The sequence below is a fragment of the Toxotes jaculatrix genome, chromosome 22, assembly GCF_017976425.1.
Source record: "Toxotes jaculatrix isolate fToxJac2 chromosome 22, fToxJac2.pri, whole genome shotgun sequence".
Lineage (NCBI taxonomy): Eukaryota > Metazoa > Chordata > Actinopteri > Toxotidae > Toxotes > Toxotes jaculatrix.
The window spans coordinates 7,769,665-7,785,262 of NC_054415.1; the positions used below are offsets into that span (position 1 = coordinate 7,769,665).

At 40.2% G+C, this 15,598-nt stretch overlaps 1 protein-coding gene across 3 annotated transcripts; it reads left to right on the forward strand.

Moving 5' to 3' along the window:
- Nucleotides 1–694: 694 nt before the first annotated feature.
- On the forward strand, nt 695–15,078 carry cpsf6 (cleavage and polyadenylation specific factor 6). 3 transcript variants are annotated; one of them, XM_041030165.1, is made up of 11 exons: nt 695–807; nt 2,233–2,442; nt 2,616–2,719; nt 2,967–3,112; nt 3,386–3,562; nt 4,528–4,635; nt 5,678–6,176; nt 6,336–6,451; nt 6,576–6,729; nt 6,837–7,035; nt 7,113–15,078. In XM_041030165.1, the coding sequence occupies exons 1-10, from the start codon at nt 748–750 to the stop codon at nt 7,021–7,023; spliced, it is 1,761 nt and encodes a 586-aa protein (XP_040886099.1). In that variant the 5' UTR covers nt 695–747; the 3' UTR covers nt 7,024–7,035; nt 7,113–15,078. The 3 variants fall into 3 exon arrangements, with proteins under 3 accessions (XP_040886099.1, XP_040886100.1, XP_040886101.1); XM_041030166.1 differs by having other exon boundaries at nt 13,182–15,078; XM_041030167.1 differs by lacking the exon at nt 4,528–4,635.
- Nucleotides 15,079–15,598: the final 520 nt, after the last annotated feature.

The window sequence follows — 15,598 nt, forward strand, 5'->3', positions numbered from 1 at the left end:
TAAAATAGAAAGAGACTCATGTCATAAATGCAAGGTGAATTCATTTTTGGAGTTGCTTCAGTCTTTTGAACACAGTTAAATAAGATGCCAAACAAACAGTTACACTTTAATGGTTTAAAAATGGACAAACTTTATTTACATTTCTTACATTATAAAACAAATTCTCACTATCACTCATTCATCATTTTGTACTATTGCTGTGATGTTTTACAGAAAAGGTAGTGCAATGGTTGTTTATCTGAATATTGTGAATTTTTAATACTTCTTTTTTTTAATCTTTTCAATACAGATGTTTCAGAATTTCAGAAGATAATGTAGAATATAAATAAGAGATGGCTCATCTGAGAGTTCACCCATAATCCTTTTCTGATGACAGTGACCATGATGACAATAAACCTACTCAGGTTTACTTTTTATTTAACATACCCAACTCTTACTCATATAACATTCATAGTTTTAATTATATTCCCGTTTTTGCCACACTTATGAGAGACTGAGTTAAACTTGTACTTTCTACATTAAGTCAAAACATTTCTCATAGAAATTCATAGCATTTCATACTTTTCCCTGTCATGAAAAGTGTAGTAAAATACTTTTCCCCCCCAAATGCTTAAGCTTTTTTTGGCTTTCATATATTAAAAGTGTATTGTAATGAGTGAAGTGGACCAGCAGGGGCGCTTGCTGACCCGCTCTGTCTCATTGTTTGTGGCTCAACGCCGGGCGGAGAGAGCGACGGGTCAGAGGAAAATGGCGGACGGTGTGGATCATATCGATATCTACGCCGACGTAGAGGAGGAATTCAACCAGGTATAAAATTGTTATTCGGCTCACTTCAACTAATTGTGCCATTTTCTGGGTATCTTTGTAATTCTTTCTTGTTATCACGACTAGAGAATGGCGCGGTGTGGTGGTCTAACGAGCTTCTTTCGCAAACAGGCCCCCCCTTCACCATGCTGCAAGCCTGCAGCCTCAGCTAGCATTATCGGCTCGAAATGCTACATTATGGTGTTGTCGGCATTTAACACGCCGGTTTTTGCATGTAGTAATCGATGTGAAACGTGCAAAGGCGGTTTCTTTCTTTGGGTACACGCAAAATTCAACCGCTCTCGTTGTTCAGCATTCAGAGTTTCAGGCCTCGGCATGGCCGCCCGTGGCGGGCTGGAAACAAACACAGCTACATAAGCTAGCTAAGCGTTAGCCACTTGCTGCTTTACTGATACGTGTGTTTAAGTTCCTGTGTTGTCGGTTCATGCAAACGAAGTTAGAGTTGAAACAAATGCAGTTCAGTCGTTATTGTTAAAGGCTAAGTATGAAACACAAAGTTTACGAAGTAGAAGCGCATTTAACATATGTTTGAGTTGTTAGCTTTAGATTGTTAGCTTCTTGTAGCATTAATGTGTCCAGTCGACAGATGTTGTTTTCTTCTTCCACACACGCCCCTTTACTGTACATCTGGAAGAAGCTACAGGAGCCTAATGCTGGATGGAAATCATTTGTTTGTTCGTTCCTGTGGGAAAACGCTAGCCCCAACACCATCTCGAAGAAATAACTTCTAAGTTGCGTTATGTTCATTCTTTGTGTCTGTACTGTGAAGCTGCTCACTCATTGACTCATGGAAGCCGCACAACTGGTGGTTTCCTTCACAAACTTCTTCTGCTAAACAATCAAACTTGATTTCAAAAAGCAGATATATTGGAGATTTACGAACAGATTCCCACCATGTTGCAACATAAAAGGGAAAACAAAGTTTTTGTTTATATTTCAAAAGTTAGGGATCACTTACTGAAAGTAACATAATGCTGAAATAAAAGGTAAATAAAACCTACCCCTTAATCTGTCTGTGACCAGCTTATTATACCCTGGCTTGACTATACCTACATGTTCCCACGGTCAGAGGTGTCAGCAGGGCTGTGAAAACATTTACACAATAGCTGTCATGTCTCAAATAACCTGTTCTAGATACACACCACTAATGTCAGGTGCACATTAGTCTTTGTTTTACTTGAATGCTTAGCTCGTTGTATCTGGTCCAGTTTTCTGAACATATGACTGAAGCATTCACGTGCCCCAGGCGCTTAACGAAATGTAGGTGTGTTCACAAGGTAACATTTCCTAAGAACTGTGAATAAGATAGAGTGAAATATATATGTATAAACAGGCCTGGTTAACAGTTTGTTGTCAATGTGACATGTTACAAGTATTTGACCAAACTCTTACTGTCATGCTTAACAGGAAGCTGATTACCCAGTTCACGAGCAGATCGACCTGTATGATGATGTAATATCCCCATCAGCCAATAATGGCGATGCTCCAGAGGACCGTGACTACCTGGACACACTGCCTGCACCAGGTGGCACAGAGGGAGGGAAGAGTGCCCCACCCAACGTGGTGTACACCTACACAGGGAAAAGGATTGCCCTATACATAGGAAACCTCACATGGGTGGGTATCAGAATTCTGTTAGTGATATTGAAATCACATTGCTCATAAACTGCAGTTAATAATAAATTTATAGGAACATTTTCCTTAAAGTTTCCTTAAATGTTTTAAAAGCAACCCTCTAAGCTAAGCACGTCACTATGAATATACTGATGTTACTGTCTTTTCTTATGCAGTGGACAACAGATGAGGACCTGACAGAAGCCATCCGATCGATAGGCATCACAGATGTGCTGGAGATCAAGTTCTTTGAAAACAGAGCAAATGGCCAGTCCAAAGGGTGAGGCTTTTACTATCTGTGTGTGACATTAATGCATTAAATCACAGGTTATGATAATTACCTCTTGAATCCCGTATTGGGTGAGGTATTTTTATGCACACCCTGTCATAAGGCTGTTACAGTGGATACTCATGTTTTTCCATATGACCTTAGAGCAGATTTTACATTTTTTAGTTTGCTTTTAATAAAGTGTCACTTTCTGTCTGCACAAATGTGATGGTGTATGTCCTCGGCATGTGTGTCTCAGGTTTGCCCTGGTGTGCGTGGGCTCAGAGGCGTCATCCAGGAAGTTAATGGAGCTCCTGTCGAAGAGGGAGCTTCACGGTCAGAATCCCATCGTCACGCCATGCAACAAACAGTCCCTCAGCCAGTTTGAGATGCAGTCACGCAAAAGTAAGTAGCACATGTGCACTCTTGGCATCTGCATAGTTTAAGATGCACTCAGCAGGAGTAGACACTAGTCGTGTAAAAAGACAGTTGCACATGCTGTGACATGCACTTACACTGCAGCAGAGTGGACAACATTAAAATATATATATAGACTTCATGTACAGTCAGTCATACTAATATGTAGTGCTTTAGCTACTGACTCAGCCAGAGCTCCATGTCTGTTAGTGCACACATAGCTCACCTGTTTCGTATTTATTACATCCTATCGTTTCACAGGTACTCAGTCAGGTCAGATGTCTGGGGAAGGTAAAGCTGGTCCCCCTGGTGCAGGCCCCCGTGGAGGTTTCCCCATGGGCGGTCGAGGCAGAGGCCGGTTTCCTGGACCACCTGGCCCTGGAGGAGACCGCTTTCCTGGTCCCGTTGGACCTGGAGGACCGCCACCACACTTTCCTGGTTAGTTTGGTAACAGGTGTTCATGCCAGAGGGGTGGGGACAGTGTCCTTCTCAGTTCAGTCAGTTGAGAGAAGCTGAGTTGAGGAAGCGAATTTATGGCAGGATGTGTCGGGAAAACATGCACGTCACACTGAGCTCACCACAACGTGTCATCTGTGATGTGTATGGATTGGTTTATTGGGACTGTGGTCTTGCTCTATCACCTGTTGAGGTTTATGGGTCAGTGGATTCCTGATTTAGACCTGGTATTGTTAAAAATACCCTCATATTTTGAATTTATGTTTTTATTTTTTAGGCTTCTGTCATTCATGTGGTGATGATTATTACAGTAATATACCAGTGCAGCATACTGAAATAATAATCATCATAGTGTGACGAGCGCCTTGTAAATGTTAGACACAGTTAATAAGGATTCTCCTCAGTGTCTGGCAGTGCTGCTCTGTTAGCACAGTCCAGGCTTTGCTGCAACTCACACCCCGCATGGAACCAAGGCTAGTCTGTAGTAGTGTGTGTTTCTAGTGAGGGATCTCTCTCTCTTTAAATCTCCCCTGGCAGGGCTATGTCTTTGCATGTTTCCCTCCCCGTCTGGTTTGTTCTATTTTGTCCCTCCTCATTTCCAGTTGAACAAATAATCCTTCCCTGGCTGTAATTTTCTGCTCACTGACAGTTTCCAACACCATTCCTTGAAGAGCAGTTTGCTCAAAGCTTTACTTGGCAAGCTACCAACCCTCAAGTTCTTACAAATCTTGGAATGGCCGCCTTACACTTCTAGTAGGGAAGAATGGATTTGCCAGCTTTTTCTTTTTTCCGTTTTTGTGTCTTTGCCCTCCATCCCACCTTTTTCACATTTCTTGTTTCGCTTAGTGGCTGGTGGCCCATGCTGCTGGGCTGTGAAAGGCCTTCAGTTGGTAGGCATAAGTTTATGAAGGGAAGAGTTGTGATTGGTTTGCTTTTTTCCCCATTAGGCTCTGAGATGAGACCAGATCTGATTAGGCACCAAGATGGCCCTCTGATGGATATGAGTTTCAATCCCTTCCCGCCGGGGGGCAGGAACGGGAGCTGGTGTGGCAGAGGTGAAACACCTCGATTGATTTGATGGATCTCCTTTTTATCTTAACCCATAGCTGTTAATTGGTAGAAGTTGTGCCATTGAAACTGTCGGGATAACTGCCTGAAAAACAACTGAATTTACCAACAATCTAAATCCCTCAATAGACAGTTTCTATCAAATACTGTTGGTCCTACATGAGGACTGATTAAATATTTTAATGTGGTCACTTTAAACCTTTTAGAGAAGCACATCATTCAGAGGTGTGCTCTGTTCCTTTGACGTGAAAAATTAAGAAGCAGATGGTTTAAAAATCAGCTGTAAGACAGAGTAGGCAGAAGCAGACAAGGTTTTTGCATTCTGCCTACTCACTCATAGTCACATTGCCAAATGCAAATCAAACCTTTTTTCTCACTTGTATAAATTTTGTCAGAACGCACACAGTATTTCTGTACCTCTATTGCTTCTCAGTAGAAATTCCATTGTGCGTTTGGATGAGAGATTTACAACAGAATGTTTCTAATGACAAAAGCTGTTTAATCCCCATTCAGCCCTAAATGACCTCTCATGAATGGACGTTGTGGTGTATACGGTATGCCAAGTACAAACAAGCTTGGCATTCTGAACTTGGGGACTTATGGCAGTGCACTCCTCTCAATTAAGTGCTGAGGAAAAAGAAAATGGCATTAAATACCAGATAGATAAAAAAAAACTCTGCTTGAAACAATTTGCTGTGTGTATCTCCTCATCTACTCTGTTACCTTCTGATTTTTCAACATTTTTGTGGCCTTTTTTTCCATTTGTTGGTCCCTGTAGCTATGGCTTGCTCTTCCTTATCTGTCTGTCATTGTCCCTGCTTTGAACTTCCTCAGTCTGATGTCTGTATATGAAGGGAACAGAGAATATTCAGGCTGCTACAACATATCAAAACTAGATCCTGACCAGCAAAGCAGCTGGGCCGATATTTAATATATAACCCAGAGCAAGGCTCTACCTGCTGTAACATGAACTAAAGATAAAGAGTTAGTTTCATGAGCCTCTGTTTTGTTTCTTGTGCTCCATTTTAGGTGGGATGCAGGGCCCCCCTCGTCCCCCTCCGGGTCCACCTGGCCCCCCTGGCCCTCCAGGACCTCCACCTCCTGGACAGGGCCTCCCTCCTCCCCTCGCTGGCCCTCCAAATCGTGGTGACAGGCCTCCACCCCCTGTTCTCTTCCCCGGTCAGTTTGGCCAGCCACCAATGGGACCCCTGCCTCCAGGCCCCCCTCCTCCAGGTTACGGCCCTCCCCCTGGCCCCCCACCCCCTCAACAGGGCCCCCCACCTCCAGGACCCTTCCCTCCTCGGCCCCCAGGTCCCATTGGACCCCCCATGGCTTTGGCTCCACCTCCACACATGCCAGGTCCCCCACCAGGTGGACCGCCACCAGCCCCCCATGTCAACCCTGCATTCTTCCCCCCACCTGGCAACAACAGCATGCCCCCTAATGACAGCCGAGGACCTCCCGGACCAAACGACCCATATGGACGCCCGCCGCCATATGAGAGAGGAGACTACGGCCCTGGAGGCCGGTAAGAATGGATGGTGAATGTGGAAGGAAAAATTTATACCATGTCCTCTTGGCATTATGTTATTGATGTACAGGCAGGAAAAATTACTCTTTTTATTAAGTTCAGGGGTTATGGCCTTCTTTTTTCTTAACCTGTGTGTGTTTATCTGTGTCTCTGTAGGGAGATGGAGGCATCACGGACACCCCTGAGCGAGGCAGAGTTTGAGGAGATCATGAACAGAAACAGAGCCATCTCCTCCAGCGCTATATCTAGGGCTGTGTCTGACGCCAGTGCAGGTAACACATAGTAATGTACATACAATGCAACTACATGCTTGTTGTGTTAACATTCTGTCAGTAACACAAAAATTAGAAATCAACATAAATCAAAGTTGAATGCAACCTTGTGTCCTCTCTTTAGCTGATTATGGCAGCGCTATAGAGACGCTGGTGACTGCCATCAGTTTGATTAAGCAGTCCAAAGTGTCAGCAGACGACCGCTGTAAAGTCCTCATCAGTTCTCTGCAGGACTGTCTTCACGGCATTGAGTCAAAAAGCTATGGCTCTGCCTCCAGGTAAGATTTCCATTTAATGTCATTAAATGTCCCGTGGTGGTACTTGTGGTATTTAAAACTTTGAAACCCTGCTATGCAGCCTAATGACGCTTCTTTGTCTTTGCCAGGCGAGAGCGCTCCAGAGAACGTGACCACAGCCGCTCCAGAGAAAAGAGCAGACGCCACAAGTCTCGCAGCCGCGACAGGCACGAGGACTATTACCGAGAACGCAGCCGGGAGCGGGACCGTCATCGCGAGAGGGACCGTGACAGAGACCGGGAAAGAGAGAGGGAGAGGGAGTACAGACATCGCTAAGCGAGGATGGAGGTAGGTACCACCTTTGTTATTTTTTTTTTCTGTCACAAGCTCTGTTCTTGTCTTCTTCATCACTTCATTTGTCTCAGACCTGGACTCAGCCTGACTAGTTAAGGCCTAAACTACATGATGGGAGAAGCAGACACCAGTGTTCAGTTTTTAAAAGTCTGTCTCGTTGGCTCATCTCCTCTCTTCTGGATTCACTGTCCAAAAAAATAATTTGCTGTAGACATGGTCTTTCAAAATTGAATCTATAGAGTGTGTCATGAAAATACATTGACCATAAGAGCTTCTAAACATTTTTAATACTTTTGAAGTCACATGGTCACGGTTGATTAAAACATAAAGCTTAAAAATTTTGCAAGATAGAATGACCTTAGTGTTTATTTAAATGTCCTTCCATACATTTTTGAGGAAGTGGACAAAGAGAGACAAGGTGAGCAACAAAAAGACTTTTAATACTCGTTCCGTTGGTTTCAGGTAGGTGTTAAGGTAAGTACTTTCATTCAAGCTTCCTAATCACACTTGTGTTACTGTGTATATACACTGTGTATATTTTCACTCAGAGAAATGTGTGTAATACACACTGACTGTACTCACTTTGCTCAAAGGGGTTTGTAAGAGTTATATCTGTGCTGTGGTGTTTTTTTCATAACCACTATCCCAAAAACAGAAATTACACTGGCAGTCGCTGGAAATTTGACTTTGTGAATGAACTGTTACTTTTTGGTCCACAGGCCTCTGAGGCTGGTAAATTACTAAATTCATGAGCCACTTTGTGTATTCTGCTAAATAAATAAACAAAGAAGAGCTACACATTCTGCTGGAGAAAGCATCTGCCTGTGAGAAGCTGTAGAGCAGCACTAACTTGATGCTGTTACAGACTGTATATTTGGCAGAGCAAATAGACTCACCTCTGCAAATGTAAACATGCGACTGACTCGTTGAAAGTGGAAATAATCTGAATTTGGGTTTTACCAGCAGCTATGGCCAGTGGATCAAAATATGAGTATTTTTCTGGCTTAAATATCAAGTTTCAGTGATTTGGCTTTTCATTATGTGCAAGTTTGCAGCTTATTGAAGTGTACTGTAACCTCTGAGTAGGTTTGTCACAGTGGTTGTAGTGGTTTCTTGATTGATTGGCCAGTCTCAGATGTCAGTATTCCCTAGTCATTGTTTCCGATACTTATTACAGATTTAGCAATTTATATGGTCTGTTCAGGTTTGATTGTGTTTTTAGAAAAAAATTACAATGTTCAACTTGTCCATAGTAGACCAATCTACACTTTGTAAATGTCCCTTTCATAGTAATGTTGTATACATATTACCATTTCAGTTTAAAAGTTGAATATATATCATTGTCATGGTTTAATTAAGAGAAGGTGAAAATTTATTTATCAAATCGTGTCAATATCTGATGATTTTTTGACACAGAAAATTTTCAAATGTGATTGTGCCATATTTGCATGACAGTGCTGTTTCCTGGCATTTTACTTTTGTCAAACTGGATGTTTTGTAGCTGAGTGTTTCTCACTTCTGAACCATTTTACCTCAGTTTAAGATGTTGAGGTGAAGTGAAAAAATATCTATGCCTATGCCCTTTTCATACCGTGGTCTGACAACATAGACGTCAGTGTGATGTCCAGATGTTGATGCCATTAGTCCACATAGATCATTTACTGAGGCCAAGGTCAAAGGAAATACAGAGTTTTGATGGATTGATTTCAGTATCTTACAGATATATTATCATTATCAGTAAATAACATGTAAAGTTGGAATGATAAGTTGAAAATATAGGAAGCTAGGTTCAGGAAATTTATGTTTTCAAATCATCAGGTTTTTGTGCCCGTCACCTGGCCATCCTTATATAATTTTTTTCTTGAATTGCCTGGTTTAGTTAAGTAGAATAAAATCACCTATAAATGATATTTTCAGGTAAATGAGAACTCTATTAATTTTTTTATCTCAGCAAAACAAATTCAGAATTACATGCCGATTGTAATTTACTGACACATAGTAGAAATTTACATTTTAATATTTTACTTTCATGTGACTCTTGTATGTACATTGAAATGATTCCTGTTTAGGCTGCAGTAATGAGTTTTCAATGATAAATAATCCTCGGTCGGCAAGAGATCATGCCAGTTTTGTTCAGTATTTTGGCTCATAGCAATACGAGTGGCTTGTTTGGATGTTAAGTCATGTTCTGGGTGAGCTGCAGATGAATTTATCTGAAACTGCTTTGCACCAGTTTGCACCCAACTAAAATGTGCTGCTGTCAAATTGTTTGAGGTGCATATTTTTTTAGGCAGATTTTCTGAGAGTGAGATTCTTGGTGTTAGTGTTTCACAAATCATTTTGTAAACTTTTGTGGGAAGATGCTCTCTTCCACTGCGCCTGCATGTTGCGTGTTGAACAACATGATAACCTTTGTAAATTTTTGGAACTGCAGTTGAAATATGGGGTTTGAACTATTTTGTGTCGCTCTTATGTCCTTTACTGCCAAAGCCCTAAGATGTCTGTGGTGTTGTGTAAACCAGTTCTTATAGAGCAGAGTCCAGTAGGTTACATGGCCCCTTCAGCTTCTCTGTACAGTGATGCATCACCCCAAATAATATTTCTCATAATTTTAAATGACCTTTTAGATAGAAACTTAATTCACTCTTCAGACCTAATGTCTCAGTTGTGCTTGGAGAGCAGGGAACGTGCTCTGTACATGACACACATATGTTTATGAGCTTTTTTTTTAGTCTCCTCTTGTTCTGAGAAATATTAGCTGGGGTGGTTTTGCTTGCAGAGTTGCTGAACTCTGAAAACTGGCAAAACTCATACCAAAACCAAGTAACTGTTCTGTGATTATAGTGTAGAGTCCTAATATTTAGCTGTCAGTGCCAGCTCAGTCGACCTGACCTCTGTTCCACTCAGTTGTCCTTTTTCTACACCAGGTTTTTACTGAAAACTCAGACTTGTGTCCACTGGGAACCTCTTTATAAAATTTACTGTTTCTAATTTAGTAAAATTAGAAAGTAGATTTTTTGCTTTCACTTACAGCATAGCGGTTTTACACTTTCGGAGAGGAAACAGCTTAATGTAGAAACTATTTTTAAGTTTCAAAACAGCCCCAGCCAGTTTCAATTGTAACATTGCAGCTACGCAGTCTCCTCTACCACACATCTCTGTCAGATAAGAGATCCCCAGTGGGTACAAGGCCAACTAACATTTGGTAATGTATAGATGCCAAAAATGCACTTGTGGAGTATATTTTGACAAAAAATGTTTCTTGCATTATAAATGAAATGACTAAAGATCAAAAGGAAGTGGGCAATATTCATGTACTAAGGCCAAATATGTCCATTTTCCATTTGACCATGTGCAAAATCTGCCTTTGAATTCAGTCTGATATCTTGTTAATCAGGAAACAACTGAGAATTGAGTGCCAAGCATATTGCTCTTATCCCTGAAAGTAGTTTGGCTATTTGTTGTGTCCACAGATGCTTGAAAACTATTTTTACATGTACATATTGGGGGAATTCATTGTTTGTACCAGGCTTAATTGAGTTTTTATGCTATTTGTTCAGTTTGACTGTAGGTGTATGTGTGATGGGGATCAAAGCCTAATTTCCTTTAAAAAAAAATCAAGCTTACTATTTACTCTTATCAAACCAGGGTCAAACAGAGTTTCAGTTCAAGGTTAGCAGCAGTAGTAGTGGTAATATATCTGACGCTCATAGCTGGCATAAGGTCAAAATATAAAGCAAGACAATTGTAATGCTTTAACAGTGTTTAGTTCCCAGATTATTACAGTCAACAAATAGTTGTCATGGTGAGTTGAATTGCAAAAGGGTCAATTTCCCCGCATGTTCTGCAGTATCCGTTAGCTATTTTCTGAAAAACCAGGAGTGTTTTACAAGCTTTTCTGAAGACGAGCTCATTGATGGTGGAAGTAAAGGTGGTCCCCACAGCGACAAGCCTGTTACAATGTCCAGACATTATGTATAGCATGGGGATTTTTAAATGGTAAGTATTATCAAATGCCAGGCTGTTTAATGAACTGTTTGACCCTGGTTTGACTCTGACCTGCTTCATTTCCATGCTGTGTTAGCCGACCCACTGCTGCACATTTTAATGTTTTCTATGAACCGTAATCGTCTATAATGAACAAAGGTTCGACAATGTGGCACCTTTTTTAATATGATAAAAGACTTGTTAGTATAATATTTGGATGTAATTTGACCATTGACAAAAGTTCAGTCGTGCCCGTTCCCGCCTGTACTGGATGTTGTAGTCACTTTTGAAAAGTGGTGTGACGAGAAGTGCCATTTAGCTTGACTACTGTGTTATGTAAAATATTTTTATTGTCGGCTAAACTGTTTCTGTCTGCAGCCATGCATGTAAAACAAAAGCCCTTCAAAAGCAAAAATATAAACATTTAAAAGTTTCAATATGCTTTGAACCATGTAAAATCCTGTGTACTGTCTTGACCTGGTGCCTGTAAGTGAGGCCTTTTCCCTCTAGATATCACTTCTATGTGGCATCTTCGGAAAGCAAAGCCTCTTGTCATCGGGGCCCAGTGAACTTGATTTTAAATTGTTAGAAATACCGAACAAATTTGACATTGACATTTCATTTGGGTGAGCGTATCATTGATGATACTCCAATTAAGCTTTGCAGCTACCAATTTTTTTATAATGATCAAGAGGTTGCCTTTATAGTTACCTGTTTCCCCTCATACTGCACTTTGTCTTTTTCAGTGACACAAACTATTGCTGCTTATTCATTGGCATTATGCTAACAAGACCATACAGGGGTATACTAAATCACACTGACATTAAGATTATTTTTTTTCTGTTACTTGTAAAAGTCCTGAGATGCTTTTGGCAGCCACATCACTGAGTTGTGGCAAAGTATCACCTGCTGTGTCTAAGTCCGATGCGTGCCTTTGTAGTTTTGTGTTTTCCTGCTGTCCCTTTGCTCTGTTCTACACCTAAATTACTTCATTTCCTAAAAACCAGTGTCATACTTGATTCAGTGTTTGTTATAATTATGGTATTTGACCCAAGTTGGAAGCACATTCCCTTTTTGCTAATCCAAACGTAATAAATGGTAAGGGATCTGGGCTGGGGTGAAAAGCTTTCAGGTCTTTGTCTTGTTCCAAGCATTTTCATGGGGTTGTAAGGAAAAAATAATAACAGGGTGTTCTTGAATTATTTGAATGTAGGATCCATTTTGAAAATTCATAGTCACAGTATGAAAATTGAATTAATTATGCACGTTTTGGTTTCAACAATAAAAAAAAAAAAATTAAGTGTTGCACTTGCACTTTAAAAAACTAAAGGGGGAAGAACCAAATCCTTTAGAGAATCGCTGTTTTTTTTTTAAATTGGAAAATTACATTCTAACGATGGCCACTGACATAGACACTGTAATTAATGTTTTCACTCAACATCTTGTACTTTATACTTTTCCCAGTACATTTCATAATTTTTGCAAATGACACTGAACACTTGTAACAGTACGTAATGCAGAGTTGACCCTGTGAATTCACTATATATAATCGCATCCTCGCTTAAGCTGTCCACAATCGAGAATGACAGTTTTATATATGGATCCCATTGACTGTCTGTCTTCATAAGAATGTAATCAGTAGAAGTTTTTAACTTTGCTTACATACAGTATAAATGAACAGCTCCAAGTCTGCCTTTCAGTAACAGCCATAAATTGCATTTAATGTCGTTAGATGTTTTACTGTGTACATGCAGATCGATTTCACCTCTGCTTCTTGGATATTTCCTGTTCAAGTTTGCATGACATGTTTCTCTGTCTGTGCTGGGGTTGGGGGCAATACACAGTCTGCTGAGAATTTCAAAAGAAGCAAATGTTAGTTTACAAAAAAGGTAGTTTGAGACTGAGTCTTTAAGGTCTGTTTCCTTAAACTTCTCCTGATCACACACCCGTTGTCACCACAAAATCTTAAGTAAGTGGACTTGGATAAACTCCAGCCTTGTGACTCAGAGTGATGGTGAATTGAACCCAGCCCTGTTGTGCACTTTGTATGTGTAGTCTAGAGGTTTAATGGTGGGGGCGGGGGGGGCGGGGAGAATGTTCACTGTTGGGCTGCCTCGAAACCAAACTCCACCCTTCATTTTGACACCTTTCAGCTAACGAGGATCAAGGATGGATGGAAGGAAAAGGAGGAACGCTTTCAGTGCAGCACCACCACCACCACCACCACCTCCTCCTCCCCACCACCACCCTGCATGACCGGACAGGATTACAACCACCACCTCTTCCTCCACCCCTCCATCTCTCTTCTCCTCTCCTTCTCCACCCATCCTTCTCTCTGTCTGTTCATCTTGTCTGCCTGACTAAGAGCAGTGGATGGAAGACCCAGACCTGTGTAAGGCTATGTTATCCAAACACCTATACTCATGGTAACTAAAGATGAAAGAAAAGAAACTTTCCAAACAGCTCTTTTATTTTTATGATGTTTTATTTGACATGAAGATGAGTATGTGTGACGCTTTTTTGCAAAGACACAATAAAATGGCCCAGCACGACCCCCAAATAGAAGACGCAAACATTACATCCTATTTGTTTTTGTTTTTTTTTTTTTTTTTTTCCTTGGCTCGCTGTACTGTGTACATTCAGTTTAGAGATCAGTTTTTATAGGGTACATGTTTGATGTTTTCTCCCCACCCCTCCCTCTCATTCTCATTTATTCTTTTCATGGTTAGTATGTTTGTAAATGTCTCTGCTTTTGATTAAAAACTAGATGGTGTTGTAATAAAAAATGTTTACTGAGGTACTCTGCTTTTGGTGAATTCCTCTACATGTTTGGCTCATTTATATTAAATGTGTATTTTGAAGTGCAAAGATGTTTTTCATATTCAACCTGTCTACTATTAGATGCCACTTTTTAGCTGTTAGTGAGTGACTTATAAGAGCGAGTCCCTTATTTTGTTTATTTCTTTGTTCTTTTTCTTTTGGATAAATTTTACAAGGTAAGAAATAAGAAGAATGCACTACTTTTCAGTGTGCTCTGATGGATGGATGGATGCGAGTATATACAGTATAGAACAAGTTTGCTTGTACATGCATCTTGTTTTTGGACCACACACAGTAACCCATATGAAAAAAACCCAAACACAATAATGTTCACAACGTGGTTTCAGATGTTTGATTCATGTGTAATCACACTGAACAGTAATCAAAAGAACATTTCAGAACCAAATTGTCTTTGAACTCTGTAATGTTGTGTTAATGTTGCATTCATTATTAGACTGATTCCATATTCATTTAAGCAGCCATTGTACATGAAATTAGTCTTCATTCAAACATCAGTTAATCCCATTTGTTGGAAAAATAGCCATTGCAAGCAATTGTTCCATTTTTTTTTTTTTTTTTTTTTGCTCCTATGTTCCACACGTAACATGTTTTTGTATGTTCATTTTTAACACCCGGACACATAAGAAATAAATTTAGTAGGACTGGTAATTCAGATGCACTTTGTTAAAGGCATCGTAACACATATGCAGTGTAGCGCGTCTTTTATTCCACCAGCCATCATGTTTATGTCTTGCGTTTTTGTTGAAATAGAGTGATTGTAAGCACTTTGTGATACCAAGCTTTTAGTTGGTAATGTTGCATATAATGGGTTTGGGGAATAAGCACAGTTAAGGTGTATGTGTGTGTGTTTTTTTTTTCTACTGTTTCAGATCAAAAACTTCAATTATAAATATAGGCCTGGCTGTCCTCAATTCTATATATCTGACCTTGAATCATGAGTCCGGGCAAGTTTTTAAATTTGAGTCAATAAAAATACTGTAAAGGTTTGCAGCAACAGTGTTTCATCAGGAGGTGCCATATTGCTGTTTGTTTCATTTGTACTTCAATGACAAAGGAATATGGGCAAATTCACTAGTACTGATATTTATAAATTAGCAAACACCGCCTCTGTTAAGTTTGTTCACGGTGCCTCACTATATTGTTTAAAATGAGAAACCCTTTTTTTGTGTTTATTTGTTTTGTCTTATTAAAGGTTGTTGTTTTACTTGTTAGGATGAATGTTTTGTATCCGTCATGTCAGTTCAAATATCCATCACCATCCCCCTAAAATTCTGCATCTCCAAAGGTGTTTCATGGATGTAAAAGTTGAAGCACTCTGAACTTTGATGAAAAGATGTTATTCAGACTGTAACAGAATCCAGACATTTTTAAAACCCTCATGACTCTTTTATGTATTTTTGTTCCACCAGTATACCTTAAAAAGAGTGTATTATATTCACAAAGGTCAATATTATTGATGTAAAAAACAGTGGGGCACTTCAGGGGGAAATATGTCCTTATGCCACTTAAACAATTCTTTAAAATTTTAATGCTGTTAAAAAAAAACACAGCTCCATCCTATGACAGCCCAAACAGTAGTCTAATCAGTCAGAGTAAGAGCTTTCAGTAGTTGCCATGCACTGACTTCTCTCCACAGCACTGAAGGTAAGTGTTTTCAGGTGTACTGCAGAAGAAGAAACTGTCCAGTAGTGAAAAAGTCTGGCTAACTCTGCTGCATCGAGCCAGACCA